Raw genomic sequence first — 20,256 nt, forward strand, 5'->3', positions numbered from 1 at the left:
AAGAAGCACTTGAAATGATGCTCAACATCACTAATTGTTGAAATGCAAGTCAAAACTACATTGAGGTATCACCTCACACCCGTCAGAATGACCATCATCAAAAAATCTACAAAAACTAAATGCTAGAGAGACTGTGGAATAAAGGGAACCCTCATATGCTATTGGTGGAAATGTAAGTTGGTACAACCACTATGGAGGTTCCATACTGTTCCATAACAGTATGGAGTTTCCTTAAAAAAGCTAAAAATAGAAGTACCATATGACCCAGCAATCCCAATCCTAAACATATACCCAGAGAAAACCATAATTCCAAAAGACACATGGAACCAATGCTCACTGCAACAGTATTTACAATAGACAGAACATGAAAGCAACCTAAATGTTCATCAGCAGAGGAATGGGTAAAAAAGATGTGGTACATGTATACAATGGAATATTACTCAGCCATAAAAAAGAACAAAATAATACCATTTGCAGCAACATGGATGACCTAGAGACTGTCATACTGAGTGAAGTAAGTCAGACACAGAAAGGCAAACATGGTATCGCTTATATGTGGAATCTAAAAAAAGGGTGCAAATGTACTTACATATAAAACAGAAGTAGAGTAACAGACGTAGAAAACAAACCTATGGTAACCTGGGGATAAGGGGGTGGGAGGGATAAATAAGGGAGGTTGGCATCGACACATGCACACTGCTATGTATAAAATAGACAATAGCATTCGAAACTGGTTTCCATCTTCCATTGTGCCCCCCAATAATCCACATGCTCCCTAAAATAGTCATTCTTAAAGTGTCATTATGTTTCTTCTTTTTAAACCCTTCAGTAGATCACAGCATTAGAGTCCCTCAGTGATTTCCTGAAAGCAGTTTCTCCATTCTTACTCCGCTCCCCCTGACCCTAAGTCCACTGTGCACTGCTCAGACTCCCTGAGGCTTCAAGCTGGGTGAAGCACCTGAAGCTTCCTCTTTCTCAAATGTCTTCATTCTTCAGCCCACACTTTCCTTCTTACCTTCCCAACAAGCTTAATTCCATCTTTGAGAAACTAGTTCAGGTGTCTCCTCCTTAAATGTCCTCTTCTCACATAATTTGATCCTCAGTTTACTTCCATCCTTGCACATGTCTTGTTGCTGTCATGGTGTAGTTGTTTGTCTACAGGTTTATCCTGTGTAGAGAGCGCCACTCTCTTGATTTGTCCCTTTATTGTCCAACACTTGACACGATGCCTAGCACATAGTAGGGACTCAGTGTTTGTGGCATGGAACTGAAATAACAAGATGCCTAGGTCTTTGTTTACTGAAATCGAAAGTTCTTGTGAAGCTCTCTTACAGGCTCAGGTATACTGGGGTCACCTAGGTTTTGTGATTAGTAGATGAAATTCTGTAGCACCTTAAAATTCACCAGCAGACATATAGGTATAATGTGGGCTACAGGGAGTTTGATTTTAAAATCTGACTTAATCAAAATGTATTGGCCACTGGACACTCTAGACCCATACTAGTAAGTGGCAGTAAAATATTTGGATGTCTCCTAGCATCATTTCAGAGGCCCTCGTCTATCTCATGGTTTCTCCAGTGAGTCCACTTGGAGGCCAGGTTAGCCCTGAGGATTTGACCTTATGCAGTGGAAATTTCTCCTTCATGGGTCATAGCCTCATCATGTCAGAGAGGCTTGCATAACTCAATGAAGCTATGAGCCATGCCATGCAGGGCCACCCAAGGCAGATGGGGACAGATGTGTTTAGTGAAGAGTTCTGACAAAATGTGGTCTGTTGGAGGAAGAACTTGCAACCCACTCCAGTACTGTTGCCTGTAAAACCTCATGGACAGTATGAAAGTGCAGAAAGTTATGACACTGGAAGATCAGCCCCCCAAGTTGGACGTTGTCCAGTATGCTACTGGGAAAGAGTGGAGGGTAATTACTAATAGCTCCAGAAAGAATGAAGTGGCTGGGCCAAAGTGGAAACAGCGCTCGGTTGTATATGTGTCTGGTGGTGATAGTAAAGCCCAATGCTATGAAAGACAGTATTGCATACCAACCTGGAATATTAGGTCCATGAATCAAGGTTAAATTGGATGCGGTCAAGCAGAAGATGTCAAGAGTGAACATCAACATCTTAGGAATCAGTGAACTAAAATGGACAGGAATGGATAAGTTTAATTCAGATGGCTATTATGTCTACTACTGTGGGCAAGAATCCCTTAGAAGAAATGGAGTAGCCCTCATAGTCAACAAAAGAGTCCAAAATGCATTACTTGGGTGCAGTCTCAAAAATGACAGAATGATCTCAGTTAATTTCCAAGGCAAACTATTCAGTATCACAGTAATCCAAGTCTTTGCCCCAACCACTGATCCTGAAGAAGCTGAAGTTGACCAATTCTATGAAGACCAGCAAGACCATCTAGAACTAACACCAAAAAATGATGTCGTTTTCATCACAAGGGATTGGAATGAAAAAGTAGGAAGTCAAAAGATACCTGGAATAATAGACACATTTGGCCTTAAAGTACAAAATGAAGCAGGGCAGAGGCTCACAGAATTATGTCAGGAGAATTCACTAGTCTTAGCAAACACCCTTTTTGAAGAGCCACTCTACACATAGACATCACCAGATGGTCAATACTGAAATCAATTGATTTCATAATCAATTGATTATGTTCTTTGCAACTGAAGATGGAGAAGCTCTATACAGTCAGCAAAAATAAGACCTGGAGCCAACTGTGGCCTAGATAATGAGCTCCTTATTGCAAAATTCAGGCTTAAATTGAAGAAGGTAGGGAAAACCATTGCAAGTAGGCAATTCAGGTATGACCTAAATCAAATCCCTTATGATTATACAGTAGAGGTGATAGATTCAAGGGATTAGATCTGGAATACAGAGGGCTTGAAAAACTATGGATGGATGTTCATAAATTTGTATAGTAGGCAGTGACCAAAACCATCCCAGAGGGGAAACAATGCAAGAAGGCAAAGTGGTTGTCTGAAGAGGTTTTACAAATAGCTCAGGAAAGAAGTGAAAAGCAAGGGAGAAAGGGAAAGATATGCCTAACTGAAAGCAGAGTTCCAGAGACTATCAAGGAGAAATAAGAAGGCCTTCTTAAATGAACAATGCAAAGAAGTGGAGGAAAACAGTAGAATAGGCAAGACTAGAGATCTCTTCAAGAAAATCGGAGTTATCAAGGGAATATTGATATCCAACATCATTGGATGGTGACTGCAGCCATGAAATTAAAAGATACTTGCTCCTTGAAAGGAAAGCTATGACAAACCTAGGAAGCGTATTAAAAAGAGACAACATTTTGCTAACAAAGGTCCATATAGTCTATGTACTGATGTGAGACTTGGTTCATTAAGAAGGCTGAGTGCCGAAGAATTGATGCTTTTGAATTGTGCTGGAGAAGACTTTTGAGTCCCTTGAACAGCAAGATGACGAAAGCAGTCAATCCTAAAGGAAATCAACCCTGATATTCATTGGAAGGACTGATGCTGAAGCTCTGATACTTTGGCTACTAGATGCGAAGAGCAGACTCACTGGAAAAGACCCTAATGCTGGGAAAGATTGAAGACAAGAGGAGAAGTGGTGGCAAAGGAGTAGATGGTTATATAGCATCACCAACTCACTGGACACGGACTTGAGCAAACTCTGGGTGATAGTGGAGGACAGAGGAGCATGGTGTGCTGCAGTAGATGGGGTCACAAAGAGTCAGACATGACTAGTGGCTGAAGAAGAACAACAACAACAGTGGATATTTGTTTTCCTAATATCTAGCAGAACTTAGCTTGAAGGAATGTTTAAAATTACTCTATGTATATATGCATATATATATGTATATATATTCATTGCTAATTTTTACAGTTAAAGTACCAACTCTATTGGTTCAGTTCATTCCTTCAGTTCAGTTCAGTCGCTCAGTCATGTCCAACTCTTTGCAACCCCAAGAACAGCACACCAGGCCTCCCTGTCCATCAACAACTCCTGGAGTTTACTCAAACTCATGCCCATCAAGTTGGTGATGCCATCCAGCCATCTCATCCTCTGTCGTCCCCTTCTCCTCCTGCCCCCAGTCTCTTCCAGCATCAGGGTCTTTTCCAATGAGTCAACTCTTCTCATGAGGTGGCCAAAGTACTGGAGTTTCAGCTTCAGCATCAGTCCTTCCAGTGAACATCCATCAGTCCCTCAGTCATGTCCAACTCTTTGTGACCCCAAGGACTGCAACATGCCAGACCTCCCTATCCATCACCAACTCCTGGAGTTTCCCAAACTCATGTCCATTGAGTCGGTGATACCATCCAACCATCTCATCCTCTGTCGTCCCCTTCTCCTCCCACCTTCAGTCTTTCCTGGCATCAGTGTCTTTTCCCGTGAGTCAGTTCTTCACATCTGGTGGCCAAAGTATTGGAGTTTCAGCTTCAATATCAGACCTTCCAGTGAACGCTCAGGACTGATCTCCTTTAGGATGGACTGGTTGAATCCCCTTGCAGTCCAAGGGATTCTCAAGAGTCTCTCCAACACCACATTTCAAAAGCATCAGTTCTTCAGTGCTCATCTCTCTTTATAGTCCAACTCTCACATCCATATATAACTACTGGAAAAACCATAGCCTTGACCACACAGAACTTTGTTGGCAAAGTAATGTCTCTGCTTTTTAATACGCTATCTAGGTTGGTCATACATTTCCTTCCAAGGAGTAAGCGTCTTTTAATTTCATGGCTGCAGTCACCATCTGCAGTGGTTCTGGAGTCCAAAAAAATAAAGTCTGCCACTATTTCCACTGTCTCCCCATCTGTTTGCCATGAAGTGACTGGATGCCATGATCTTTAGTTTTCTGAATGTTGAGCTTTAAGCCAACTTTTTCACTCGCCTCTTTCACTTTCATCAAGAGGCTCCTTAGTTCTTCTTCACTTTCTGCCATGAGGGAGATGTCATCTGCATATCTGAGGTTATTAATATTTCTCCTGGCAATCTTGATTCCAGCTTGTGCTTCATCCAACCCAGGGTTTCTCATGATGCACTCTGCATGTAAGTTAAATAAGCAGGGTGACAACATACAGGCTTGACGTACTCCTTTTCCTGTTTGGAACCAGTCTGTTGTTCCATGTCCAGTTCTAACTGTTGCTTCTTGACCTGCATACAAGTTTCTCAAGAGACAGGTCAGGTAGTCTGGTATTCCCATCTCTTTCAGAATTTCCCACAGTTTCTTATGATCCACACAGTCAAAGGCTTTGTCATAGTCAGTAAAGCAGAAATAGAAGTTTTTCTGGAACTCCCTTGCTTTTTTGATGACCCAGTGGATGTTGGCAATTTGATCTCTGGTTCCTCTGCCTTTTCTAAAACCAGTTTGAACATCTGGAAGTTCACAGTTCATGTATTGTTGAAGCTTGGCTTGGAGAATTTTGAGCATTACTTTACTAGCATATGAGATGAGTGCAGTTATGCAGTAGTTTGAGCATTCTTCGGCATTGCCTTTCTTTGGTATTAGAATGAAAAAGGACCTTTTCCAGTCCTGTGGCCACTGCTGAGTTTTCCAAATTTGCTGGCATATTGAGTGCAACCCTTTCACAGCATCATCTTTTAGGATTTGAAATAGCTCAACTGGAATTCCATCACCTCCTCTAACTTTGTTTGTAGTGATGCTTCTTAAGGCCCACTTGACTTCACATTCCAGGATGTCTGGCTCTAGGTGAGTGTGAGTGATCACACCATCATGGTCATCTGGGTCATGAAGATCTTTTTTGTACAGTTCTGTGTATTCTTGCCACCTATTCTTAATATCTTCTGCTTCTGTTAGGTCCATGTCATTTCTGTCTTTTATTGAGCCCATCTTTGCATGAAATGTTCCCTTGGTGTATCTAATTTTCTTGAAGATATCTCTAGTCTTTCCCATTCTATTGTTTTCCTCTATTTCTTTGCACTGATCACTAAGGAAGGCTTTCTTCTCTCTCCTTGCTATTCTTTGGAACTCTGCATTCAGATGGGAATATCTTTCCTTTTCTCCTTTGTTTTTTGCTTCTCTTCTTTTCACAGCTATTTGTAAGGCCTCCTTAGACAGCTATTTTGCTTTTTTGCATTTCTTTTTCTTGGGGATGGTCTTGATCCTTGTCTCCTGTACAGTGTCACAAACCTCCATCCATAGTTCATCAGGCACTCTATCAGGTCTAATCCCTTAAATGTATTTCCCACTTCCACTGTATAATCATAAGGGATTTTATTTAGGTCATACATGAATGGTATTGGTTTTCCCTACTTTCTTTAATTATGAATTTGGCAATAAGGAGTTCATGATCTGAGCCACAGTCAGCTCTCAGTCTTGTTTTTGCTGTCTGTATAGAGCTTCTCCATCTTTGGCTGCAAAGAATATAATCAATCTGACTTTGGTGTTGACCATCTGATGATGTCCATGTGTAAAGTCTTCTCTTGTATTGTTGGAAAAGGGTGTTTGCTATGACCAGAGCATTCTTTTGGCAAAACTCTATTAGCCTTTGACTTGCTTCATTGTGTGCTCCAAGGCCAAATTTGCCTGTTAGAGGTGTTTTTTTACTTCCTACTTTTGCATTCCAGTCCCCTATAATGAAAATGATATCTTTTTTGGGTGTTAGTTATAAAAGGTCTTGTAAGTCTTCATAGAACCATTCAACTTCAACTTCTTCAGCATTACTGGTCGGGGCATAGACTTGGATTTCCGTGATATTGAATGGTTTGCCTTGGAAATGAACAGCGATCATTCTGTCATATTGAGATTGCATCCAAGTACTGCATTTCAGACCCTTTTGTTGACTATGATGGCTACTCCATTTCTTCTAAGGGATTCTTGCTCACAATAGTAGATATGATGGTCCTCTGAGTTAAATTCACCCATTCCAGTCCATTTTAGTTCGCTGACCTAAAATGTCAACATTCACTCTTGCCGTCTCCTATTTGACCACTTCCAGTTTGCCTTGATTCATGGACCTAACCTTCCAGGTTCCTATGCAATATTGCTCTTTACAGCATCGGACCTTGCTTCCATCACCAGTCACATCCACACATGGGTATTGATTTTGCCTTGCGTCCATCCCTTCATTCTTTCTGGAGTTATTTCTCCACTGATCTCCAGTAGCATATTGGGCACCTACTGACCAGGGGAGTTCATCTTTCAGTGTCCTATCTTTCATACTGTTCATGGGTTCATGGGTTTCTCAAGGCAAGAATACTGAAATGGTTTGCCATTCCCTTCTCCAACGGATCACATTTTGTCAGAACTCTCCACCATTACCTGTATGTCTTGGGTGGCCCTACATGGCATGGCTCATAGTTTCATTGAGTTAGACAAGGCTGTGGTCCAGGTGATAGAGATCTAAAAATGTGTATAACAGGCTTGACACTACTACATGTCTTCTTTGCTCATACATTTAAGAAATACTAATTAAGCACCTACTATATGCTAGTTCTGGGCCATGGGAATATAGCAGTGATCAAAAAACTAAACCCAAATCTGTTAAGCCTACATTCTGGTAGAGGAGACAACTAGTAAGTAAAATACCGATTTTATGAGCTGAAGAAAATAAGAGAGTGTGAGATTGGGGGCATAGGCAGAGGGAGATGTTGCAGTTTTAAAGTGGCTCATTGAGAAGGTGACCTCTGAGGAAAGCCCTGAAGGAGAAAAGAGAGCAAACTTATTGGGGAAAGATTCTTCCAAGCAGGAATAATCAAATTCAACATCCCCAGGATAGGAGGGTCCTGATGTACATAAGAACCAGCGTCTAAAGAGGTGACAGAATGGAAGAGGAAACTAGGTGATCTCAGGTCAGGGGCCCTAGTTTGCAGGAGATCCTGTGGGTTTTTATAAGGACATTGGCATTGACACTGAGCAATATGGGGAGCCACTGGAAGGTTGGACATGAGGTATAGCATAATCTGACTTAGGGTTTAAGGACCTCTCTAACTGTGTTGAGGATAGATGTTAGGGCCTAAGGGGAAAAGCAAAGATAAGACAGGAAGTTGTTGCAGTTAATCCAGGAGAGAAATGATGGTGACCTTCATGGAAAAGTGATTGGTGCTGAAGGGACAAGAAGTGGTCAAATTCCAAATGCTTCTTGATGCCACATAGGCAAAGGGAGAGAAAGAGAAGGGTCAAGTCCAAGTCTGAGGTTTCTAAGTTACTGGACGGATGAGGATGGCCTTAACTGTGACAGATAAGGTGGTGGGAGGAGCGGGTTTGAAGGGCAGTTGGGGAGGATGTTATTAGACAACTGAGTGGGCTTGTAAGAAGACAGTTGGATGTATGAGTTTGGAGTTCAGGGATGAGGTCGGACTGGAGATAAATTTAGGAGTCATCTGCATGAGAATGGATGAGCTCACCAAGAAAGTGAATGTGGATGGAAAATAGAAAAAAGAAGAGGTCCATGGACAGAGCTACCCAGGGAGAACAGACCTAAGCTCAGAGAAGCTGTGGAGGGTGGGAAGAGATGGTACAAAAAGTAAGAAAGTGCCCTGTCTGGAGAAAGCAAGCATGGAGGAGGGAGAAACCCATGGGGTCAAATGCTGCTGCTGAGTCGAATTAGTCAAGTACTAAAAACCTCACCAGCCCATCTAGCAAAGTGAAAGGAGTTGGTGCCTTTGAAAAGAGCAGTTCTAACAGTGGAGGCGAGTGTGAATTAGAGTAGATCCTGTAGGGATGAAGAGGACAGGGACTGGAGAAATGTGCAAACAAGTATTCCAAGGCATTTTTTAAGATGAGCTGAGAAACGGGGTAACTGAAGGCAGAAATGAGTAGGGATGGGTTTTCTTCTAAGTTGTGAAAGATAATCACATGTCTGTATGCTGGTGGAAATGACTCTGTGTCGAGGGAAAATTAATGATTTAAAAGAGAAGAATTTCTGGGGTGTGGTCTTAAATAGGAGAATGGGATTAGGATACAAAGTACAAGTGAGAGGTAAGGAGGAGTAACAAGGGAGGTAGGCGGCTGCAGAAGTAGAGTTGATAGGTGGGTGATGGGAGCTTTGGGAGATCTTGGTCATTCATCAGCTGAGAGTGAGGATAGAGGGGGAAGTAGTGTCTAAGCAGAGAGGAGAAGGTGTGAGATAGGTGTCTAGGAGTGTGGGACAGTGAACAGATGAAAATATAGTACAATATTTTGGGCAGAATTTAGGGCCAACTTGAGTTCTGTCATCACAAACTTATGATTACGCCACTCGGCATGGCTTTGCACAGCGACATTCCGCTGTGAGGAGATGATGGAGCCGATAGTGCAGATCCAGGAGGTTACTCACTGGACCTCCCAGGCCCAGTGGTGCATTGGGTTTGGGAAATCAAACATTCCCTATTTGAGAGGACTCTAGAAGAAGCAGCAGCATCATAAGGAGCTAGGATTTAGAGAAAGTTCAAGAAAGAGGTTGAAATTTTGGAGGACAGTGATGCTATGTTCCAAGGAAGTGTGGAAGGACTGGGAGAGTTTTGTAGGATGGGTGATGGGGACCTGCTGAGCAAGATGGAGATTCTATTGCAGGAGGTGAGTGATGGCCTGCAGTCTGAACCCAAGCTTCTTGTGGAGATGAGGTCTCAGAACAAGGTGTTGTGACAAGACTGGGAGTTCTCAGGCATAGGGGACTGGGAGGGGGACATTTTACCAAAAGCCAGAGTCCTTGGCTCTTTTCTTCACTCCTACCACTATTTTCTAGCTGTAGATCTCATGGTTTCTTCAGACAGAGGCCTATAGGCTATCTCAGTGTGGAGAACAGATTGAGGCAGAGCTTCCCTGGTTAAAGCTGAAGGGGAAGAAGGCAGTATCCCTCAGAGGGTCCAGGAGAGCGGCCACATTTCTAGAGCGCCTCAGAGGTCTTCATATCTCATGTACTCATTGCTCCTATGCTGAAGAGAGACACCAAGGAAAATGCAAAGCCATGTATAAGAAAGTAGAGATTACATGCCCAATAATCACATAAGTCTTTTTAAATCCTTTGTCAACAGTGCTGATTGCTTTTTTATTCCATGTAATAAACTTTTCAAATAAACAAGTGGTTTGCAATATCCCTTGAGATCTCTTCATGTCATTTATGATCCGGATAGCATTACTGTTGTTACCTATTATGTACATAGAAAAAACCCATAGTTTTGCACAATCTTGACTTATTAATAGGTTGGGTTCTTCAGAAGCAGAGCGTGAAGCAGAGGTCTGAATGCAAAGGGTTGGTTATGGGAGTGCCCCCAGGAGAGCCCAGTCAAGAGAGAAAAGGAGAGACCCAGAAAATGTAAAATTTAGGAGATGTGTTAAGGAGGTAGCTTCAGCCTGCAACCCTGCAAGGGAGCTCTCGAGAATGACAACTCAGGTTCCAATCTGATTAGACAGAAGGTTTATTTCCACACCTGTGCGGACATAGCAAAGGAGGAGGTCATAGGGGAAGCTGTGAGCCCCTAGGTACTTCCAGGCAAAATATCCAGGAGTCCAAGGGCTATTCTTCAGAGAAAAGTAGCTGGCACAGTTCAAGAAAATTATAGATACCAAGGGAACATTTCATGCAAAGATGGGTTCAATAAAGGACAGAAATGATATGGACCTAACAGAAGCAGAAGATATTAAGAAGAGGTTGCAAGAATACACAGAAGAACTGTATAAAAAAGATCTTCATGACCCAGATGATAACAATGGTGTGATCACTCACCTAGGCCAGACATCCTGGAATGTGAAGTCAAGTGGGCCTTAGGAAGCATCACTACGAACAAAGCTAGTGGAGGTGATGGAATTCCAGTTGAGCTATTTCAAATCCTAAAAGATGATACTGTGAAAGTGTTGCACTCAATATGCCAGCAAATTTGGAAAACACAGCAGTGGCCACAGGGCTGGAAAAGGTCAGTTTTCATTCCAATCCCAAAGAATGCTCAAACTACCACACAGTTGCACTCATCTCACATGCTAGTAAAGTAATGCTCAAAATTCTCCAAGTCAGGCTTCAACAACACATGAACTGTGAACTTCCAGATGTTCAAACTGGTTTTAGAAAAGGCAGAGGAACCAGAGATCAAATTGCCAACATCCACTGTGTCATCAAAAAAGCAAGGGAGTTCCAGAAAAACATCTATTTCTGCTTTATTGACTATGATAAAGCCTTTAACTGTGTGGATCACAACAAACTGGAAAATTCTGAAAGAGATGGGAATACCAGACCACCTGACCTGCCCCTTGAGTAATCCATATGCAGACCATGAAGCAACAGTTAGAACTGGACATGGAACAACAGACTGGTTCCAAACAGGAAAAGGAGTACGTCAAGCCTGTATGTTGTCACCCTGCTTATTTAACTTACATGCAGAGTGCATCATGAAAAATGCTGGGTTGGATGAAACACAAGCTGGAATCAAGATTGCCAGGAGAAATATGAATAACCTCAGATATGCAGATGACATCACCCCTATGGCAGAAAGTGAAGAAGAACTAAGGAGCCTCTTGATGAAAGTGAAAGAGGCGAGTGAAAAAGTTGGCTTAAAGCTCAACATTCAGAAAACTAAAGATCATGGCATCCAGTCACTTCATGGCAAACAGATGGGGAGACAGTGGAAATAGTGGCAGACTTTATTTTTTTGGACTCCAGAACCACTGCAGATGGTGACTGCAGCCATGAAATTAAAAGACGCTTACTCCTTGGAAGGAAATTTATGACCAACCTAGACAACATATTAAAAAGCAGAGACGTTACTTTGCCACAAAGGTCTGTGTGGTCAAGGCTATGGTTTTTCCAGTAGTCATGTATGGATGGATGTGAGAGTTGGACTATAAAGAGAGATGAGCATTGAAGAATTGATGCTTTTGAACTGGGGTGTTGGAGAAGACTCTTGAGAGTCCCTTGGACTGCAAGGAGAGCCAACCAGTCCATCCAAAAGGAGATCAGTCCTGAGTGTTCACTGGAAGGACTGATGTTGAAGCTGAAACTCCAATACTTTGGCAACCTGAAGTGAAGAACTGACTCATTGCATAAGACCCTGATACTGGGAAAGATTGAAGGCGGGAGGAGAAGGGGATGACAGAGGATGAAATGATTGGATGGCATCACTGAATCAATGGACATGAGTTTGGGTCAACCTCAGGAGTTGGTGATGGACAGGGAGGCCTGGTGTGCTGCAGTCCATGGGCTCGCAAATAGTCAGACACAACTGAGCGACTGAACTGAACTGTACTGATGGGTCTTTGAAAGACACACACACAGACACACACACCCCCAGGAAGTCCTACAGTACCTTTTCTAAGTGGAAAGCTTTCTTTCGAGTGGCAGAGATAACCTGCATAGGGATTCTGATGATATTAATATCAGTTTTCTATTATCAGTAAGCAGGGTTTTTTTTTTTTTTAATATTTTGAATCTTGCTATCTTTTCCCTTGCACTTCTAGCAAGATTTTATTACCACACATGATTGTGTGTGTGTGCTAAGTCACTTCAGTCATGTCTGACTCTGCAGTCCTATGGACTGTAGCCCTCTAGGCTCCTCCATGGGATTCTCCAGGCAAGAATGCTGGAATGGGTTGCCGTTTCTTCCTCCAGGGGATCTTCCCAACCCAGGGATTGAACCTGCGCCTCTTAAGTCTCCTGCATTGGCAGGCAAGTTCTTTACCACTAGCACCACCTGGAAAGCCCATATTACAAAACACATGGGGCCAAATTTTGAGAAAATCCAGGTTAAGCCAGCGCGTCTTTTACCAGCTATATCTAAGCACAGTATTGAATGTGCTGTTTTAAATGAGAACAAAATGCATGTTTTAAAACTCCACTATTTTAGATGGACTTCAGTCTTCTTCACTTTCATTAAATATCCTTAAATGTAAACATTGTTTCAAAACTTACTACAAATAATTATTCTTATCTACATCCTCATATGTTTACTTCAAGCTGATTTCTGTTTTTCCCTTTAAATTGTGGCCTCTCTTTTAAGGATTAGAGAAGCATTATTTTAGAGTCTCTGTGTTAAACATAATTTGTGTAACATCCAGCCCACTGACAGATTTAGAGATTAATTTCCAGACCTCTTGTGGTGCTGGGGGAAGCGCCTTAAGATTTTGAAAATGGCAACACTGTTGACTCCCTACTACTAAAGGTTACTTGTATCTGTATCCACTCTAATGCGCAAGGAAAGTTTAAGTGTGGTAAATATCAGTATGTTTTGCTTTATGGAAAACCCGTGAGGAAGAAAAGCAATTTATGGGACAAAAACTGTTTATCCTTCATAAGGATGTATATTACAGAATGTCCTTCCCTCCTTTCACTCTGTAAGGATAACATTGCTGTTGCTAAACTGAGATTTACTTACGAAAAATAGTTGAGTAGTTTTGAATAGTCATGTCTTAGGTGCTCCAGAAGCAAACCATGAAAGCCAAAGATTTGATGCTAGTGACAGACAAAAGGAGAGATTCGACTATGACTTACATGCTCTTTAGATTGTGTTGAGAGTTGGTAGAACCTTTTTTTTTCCCCTCCCAAGTATTTTGGCTTAGATACATCTCTAAATATGTGTTTGCTACATTTTAAAGTAAGTGCATTTTCAGGGAAATTTAATCCATATGTTTCAACAAGACTATACATAAGTCATCCAAATGTTGTTTTATTAGAGCTGCATGATGTCTAAGACGCCTTTTGAACTTTTTTGATAGTCCTTATATTCTTTTCTGAAAAGCAGCAGGTAAGTTGCCAAGAGTAAACAAATCAAATAGCAAAAGATTTTAGTTCAGTTTGAAATGCTTAGCCCATTATTTTTGATTGGGTTCTGAACTTGGCAGTGCACATCACCTATTCCTGCCTGCCGGGCAAAGTGAAAACAATTTGAACGCTGTATTTCCCAGTTGGGTCATTGACATTTGAGAATAATGCAGTACAGACAGAATCAGCATGTTTGGCAGGTGAGTGAGACTTAACATGACCTCAGGAAGTTACTTCCTCAAGTTTGCAGATTCCGTAGCATGGAACAGTGCTGTTCACATTGCAAAACAAAAGTCAGGACTGACAGCCATCGAGGGATTCATAGCAGGGATTTATCTGTTTCTCTTGTGCATCTTTAGGTAGAATGGTTGAAAAATGAAGACATCATCGATCCTGTGGAAGACCGGAATTTTTATATTACTATTGATCACAACCTCATCATCAAGCAGGCCCGCCTCTCAGATACTGCCAACTATACTTGTGTTGCCAAAAACATTGTCGCCAAGAGGAAAAGCACAACCGCGACTGTCATAGTCTACGGTGAGTGAGCTGTGTGCGCCTCCATCTAGCTCAGGTCAAACTGCAGTTTCTCATTGAATGGGAAAATAGCAAGTGAAGAGGGCCCTTCTCAGTCCCCATCGCAGCTCTCTTCCTGCTTCTCATGTGGACAGTGAGGTTTAACTGCTTTTCTGATGCTCATAAAAAGAACCTGGACTTGGAACTTCTAGCCCTCTGTCAGTTTATAGGACAGTAAAGGAAATCCACTGAGGGATCTGACACTCTAAGAAGCATAAATGTCCTGCATTTCAAACTGAACTCAGGAATCCAGGAGGATTCCCTGCTTCCCTAAGCCCTGCCCCCTTCTCAGCCTGGACTCCCAAGACCTAGAGGGAGTTCTGAGATGAAGATACTTAAAGCAGCCTGCTGCTCTTTCTGTGGGCCTCAGGAGAGTGATTGCAAGATCTCAGGTAAACTGGAGCTGACATGTTCTCCAAACACATCAGAGCAGCTCTAACTGCCTGGAACTTGCTTTACACTCCATCAAGGACATCCAACGTGAAGACAAGGCCTGCCATTGTCATGCAGCTCTAGTCCTAACCTGTAGCAAGCTGCAACATGATGACTTCTTCAGAGAGCTCCTCTTCCATTCTCTGGCCTTTTCTAATCCATCTCTTCTCTAAGCCTATCATTTCTCCAGAAGGACTAAATGATTCCACACCCACTTTTGCCACTGCATGTGATGTTTTTTATCTCCCTATTTTAGCACTCAGCAGTTTTCTCATTTCACAAGCAGTTCCATCTGCCCAGTGAGGCTTTTAAGCTCCTTGGTAGACAAAAGAGACAACTCTATACATTTATGCTTCTTACAGTGTTAGTTACATGGTCGATCTTTATATTCTTGGTGAGTTATTGTCTGAGAGGAAACTGAACAACCCTGAGAAATGTTTTGAGGTTCATCCACCTCCAGAATGATAATGGCCACCACTTAGAAGGTAGGGAGCTGTTCACGGCTCCTTTGGTGTTAAATGACACTTCAGGGGATTTGTCACTGGCAAGTACGTGGCTCAGTGCACTTACTGCAGGTAGTACTGCTTGGCTGGATGCGTCCTCGGGCTGTAGGATGTTATGAAAACAGAAACCACTGTGACATTCGAAAGGCTGAATGCAGTGATGCTTTAATGCTGTCCTTTTCATTACAGGACAGATGCATGCTTCTTTTTCAAAAAAATCCTCTGAATACTCTGAAGTTTAATTTCCTTAAGTCAGAGTGAAGTGTTTCCCACTTTTTTTCCTAGACTCTCTGAATGACTTAATAAACAGCACTGGAAATGCAAAAAAAAAAAAATAGGGTCCATCACAGTTTGTACCAATCGAAAGTGATTAATGAGGGCAGACTCTTAAATAGATGTATTACATAGAAGCAACTCTTTTCCTATGTATAGCATGTTCTCAATATCCATAAGCCCAAGCCAAACATTGTCTTTAGTAAGGATCAAACATGAGGAACTAAAGCATTTTGAGTTTAGAAAGCAGTGTGGCAGTAGGGCTCGGGAGTCTGATGTTCTCGGCCTCGTTCTAGCAGTAACTCACCTTCAGTTGGACGCTTGAGCATTACAATACTCAGAGCACATACCTCCTTCCCCAGAAAATAACAGAATAAGCCTAGAATCTTCGAGGCTTGTCTTTTTCTAAACGTTTCTGGTTATTAATTTCTCATTCAAATCCTAACAGAGCAGTACTGTAACCCCAAATATCAGCTTGCCAGTATGTTGGCAAGAAATTTATACTGACAGTTCCACAGTAGTTGGAGTTTTGTGAAGTTGAGTGGGTTAAATTACTTTTGGAACACAAAACTCTGTCAAACATCTGCATGTTCTTTCATGGCCTCACAAAATAAGTTGGCCAAGGCTCATAGGTTGGACTCACTAGAAGACCACAGAAAAACATATACATTTAACCAGTATTTCATTTTTGAGTCTGTTGTTAGTATCATTTTTAGATTGCAAGTATATATTCATTATAGGAAACTTGGGAAACAGAAAAATGGCAAAGAAAAAATAAAACCTGTAATCCTGTCATTTTGCCATCCAGAGATAGCTTTAAAAAAGATGGATATGTATACTTACCGATATTTTCTTAACATAGATAAGATTTTAAAATAAGGGATATAATTTTTTTTTACTTAAAACATAATGTTGAAATATCCATGTATTATTACATAGACTTCTACAGAATTATTTTTTTAATGTATTCTTTTATTTAAGTATAGTTGCATTACAGTGTTTTCCCTTTGGCAACCACCAGTTGCCAACCATAATTCTCTATGTCCCTTATTCTGTTTCTGATTCATAGATAGGTTTGTTTGTGTCATATTTATTTTAGATTCAGCCTTTAAGTGATATCATATGGTAATTGTCTTTCTGACTTACTTCACGTAGTGTGTGATGCTTTAATGCTATCTTTCTGACTTACTTTCTGACTTACTTCTTTCTCTTTCTGACTTACTTCACTTAGTATGATAATCTCAAGCTGCATCCATGTTGCTGAAAATAGCATTATTTTGTCCTTTTTTATATACATATATATGTATATATATAAAATATATATACATATACTCTACTGTATATGTGTGCCTCATCTTTTTTACCCCTTACCTATTGACAGACATTTGGGTTGTCTCCATGTCTTGGCTCTTGTGAATAGCGCCGCTATGAACATACGGGTGCACACAGGCAGCATCATCTTTAATAGCTTCCTGGCAGCCAATCTCGTGAACATAGTACATTTACCATTTTCCTGTTGTTGAGTGTCCAAATTGTTCTCATTTATTTATACAAAAAAATAAAGATAAATCTTTTTATAAAAGTTGTTATCTTGATACAGAAAAAAATAATTCTCCACTGAAAAACAGCCTATGTCTCTATGTATAACACATCCATGATTATTCCCTGTTGCGTAAGATTCTAGAAAAGGGGATGATGGGCATGTGATGTCCCTATATAGGTTTCTGTTACCTGAGTAACACACTTCTTTACCATCAAGAAGTAGATGCATATACTGATTGTAGCATGTTTTAACCAGCAGAAAATAATTTTTTATAAATTGCTTAATTATAATAATTTCATGGACTCATATACTGAGATATGAGAGTATATCAGTACTTTCTAGAGTGAAATCTCTAGAGGTTAATAATATACATAGTGCTAGATGGTAGGTTTTATAATCACATCTATACTGACAGCTCCATCAAACACCATAAATAGTCTTTATACACAAAATATGTGTCAGTTGCAGTTACATCAGCTAATTGCTGATCCATTCAAATAGACACTTAGTTAAAAATCCAGCTATCAAGACTTTAAAAAAAAAATAGATTCACTTATTAATGAAACTGAAAGTTCTTGAAAGGTTATAAAGTTTATATATGCTAAAGATAAATAATCATCTATTATTAAGGAAAGGCTAAATGATTTTATCAGTTGCCATGCCTCATAGCCACCTGCAGCCTTGGTACAAGGATATAAGCATATTATTTGAGATAAGTTGTCAAAGGTATCATTAATTTTTGGAGCTTTAGTAGGTAAGGGGATGTTTTTTAAAACAACAGTGGCTAAGGAGATGAGAACACAGTTCTGTTTTCTAAGTAGGTAGATAGGTATTGATAATTCATTTAATTTATCACTGTGCTTAGATTATTTAGTTTTGTAGTAATAAAATTTTGAATGAAATTACATCCAAGGTCTCTTCCAGCTTTGAAGCTCTTGATTTTTTATGGTCCCTTGGAATACAACATTCTTGTTCATGTCTGATATGTGGTTTATGCATCTCTGTGTGTATGCATGTACACTTAATTCATGTTTTATCATTTCCTTCCAGTAAATGGTGGCTGGTCCACTTGGACAGAGTGGTCTGTGTGTAATAGCCGTTGCGGACGGGGGTATCAGAAGCGTACAAGGACCTGTACCAACCCAGCTCCGCTCAATGGTGGTGCTTTCTGTGAAGGGCAGAGTGTACAAAAAATAGCCTGCACCACGTTATGCCCAGGTAAATAAACCAGTGCCCTCATTCCAAATGCATCTTCTCATTCTAGAAATGTTTTACGGTATATACACAAAGGCTTATTCTAGACCTGAATGTGTGATAGATAGTATGTAAATCCATCATACCTTCCAATGCTCACATTACTGGGAAATCACGTCTTTTTCCCCAAAAGAGTACTTAACGTTATTAATTACATTAACATGCAAAATAGTATGAAAAACACACAGGAACATAATCCCTCTTTCTTACTCAACAAAACTGTTGGAGCCACGTTTGCAGGATCTTATAATTCAAGGCATTTGAGCAGCATCGAAAGCCATACACTTAGGATAGCAACCGTTGATATTCAGAAAGTCAAGGAAATTAATTGGAACTGAAATTTAGAAAATGTTTGAGGTAAAGTACTTGATATTTGGTGTCAGTTTCTGGGCAAGGGCAAATAAGACATTTGGAATGAATTAAAAGGAAGTCTAAGCTTTGTGACACATGAGCTAATGGATTTTGAAAATACGATGCAATCAGCTATTATCTATACATGTTCAGTTCAATTGCGCAGTCATGTCCAACTCTTTGCAGCCCCATGGACTGCAGCATGCCAGGCTTCCCTGTGTATCACCCAACAGTCTATACATGCATACGGTAACATGTCTATATGTTAGTCACCTCTTTTTGAGTCATTTGCAATGGTACCTATAACAGGATTGCATCCCTTTGCCTCTGAGCATCTGTCTGTGTTCCCTTATGTTGTCCCAAGCTCTTATGCTTTGGCAAATTGAAGTTAATATCTGCTGAAACCAAAATCTACTAAAATGTCTAATTATATAATATATTGAAAATTAAGCTAAAATTATTATTAATGTATTCCTTTGGGGTAGCTATTATCACTTTCATTATTTAGATACAAAGACTCCTCACTTGCCTTTATTTTGCCTGACTTTTGTCAGGTTCATTCTTAAATGGAATCTTTCTCAGAGATAGGTTAGAGAAATGAACTGGAGAGAAACCATAATCTAAATTTTATAATTCCTATGTTAATTTTCTAAGTATCAAAACAGTATCCCACTCTGAACCCTTTTAAGAGCTTTTATTTATGGAACAAACTTTGACACTTAGCTAGGCTAAGAATTTCATTATCTTTTATCTTGTACTCTTCTATATTCTATCTACATACCGACTCCCACAATTAGAAATACACCAAGCATTTAGTTGGGCTTTGCTGGTGGCTCAGTGGTAAAGAATCCGCCTGCCGAGACAGGAGACACTGGTTCAATCCCTGAGTCAGAAAGATCCCTGGGAGGAGGAAATGGCAACTCACTTCAGTATTCTTCCCTGGAAAATTCAATGGACAGAGGAGCTTTGCAGGCCACAGTCCATGGAGTCGCAAAGAGTCTAATATGACTGAGCACGCATGCATACATACAAGCATTTAGTTAAAATAGACATGTGTGTTTGTGTGTGTACTTAAGGATGGTCGAGGTCAAAGCAAACGTCTTTTCTCTAGATAGTTGGGGGTTATTTATGTAGCTAACTCTGTACAGTCGAAATATTAATACTTTCATCATTTTTTCATATGGGCATATTTATATCTCTATACATTGTGCATAATACTTATATTTACACAGTGATTTAAATATGACATCACAGAGATTCTCCAAACTACACAGACTATTAAAATTGGTCTAATTTCGAGCAAGATGTAGATATAACATGTTATGTACGGTGCATGTTCAATAAATGATGTTTGCCATTGTCTTACATTTATTCCTGGGTAATTATTTATGGATTTCAGGGAAATTTTTTTTAATGTAACTCTTATTTTGATATTTTCTTCTTATTTATGTAAGAACCTTTAAAGAATGCATTTTAAAGTATCACCTTAGTGAAATTTACTATATATTTTCTCAGGTTAGGGTTTAAGTTGTGTGTTTTTTTAAAATAGAGTTATCTTGGCTTATTATCATTGAAATTTACTAACAAGTCAAGCACCAAAATTAAGAAGAAAGTCTATTCCAAATGACCGAATCACAGGAAGAAATTAAGAATGTGCTTAAA

General features: G+C 40.3%; 1 protein-coding gene across 4 annotated transcripts in view; it reads left to right on the plus strand.

Annotated features, from left to right (window-relative positions):
- The window catches only part of UNC5C (unc-5 netrin receptor C), a 406,962-nt gene that overhangs the window by 311,598 nt on the left and 75,108 nt on the right, over positions 1 to 20,256 (plus strand). For all 4 annotated transcript variants that reach the window (XM_061164372.1, XM_061164373.1, XM_061164370.1 and 1 more), the window contains 2 exons: positions 14,022 to 14,202; positions 18,040 to 18,207. In XM_061164372.1, the coding sequence (XP_061020355.1) occupies positions 14,022 to 14,202; positions 18,040 to 18,207 (349 nt within the window). The remainder of the gene's footprint in view (positions 1 to 14,021; positions 14,203 to 18,039; positions 18,208 to 20,256) is intronic.

The sequence above is a fragment of the Dama dama genome, chromosome 17 (assembly GCF_033118175.1).
Source record: "Dama dama isolate Ldn47 chromosome 17, ASM3311817v1, whole genome shotgun sequence".
In the NCBI taxonomy this organism is placed as follows: Eukaryota; Metazoa; Chordata; class Mammalia; order Artiodactyla; family Cervidae; genus Dama; species Dama dama.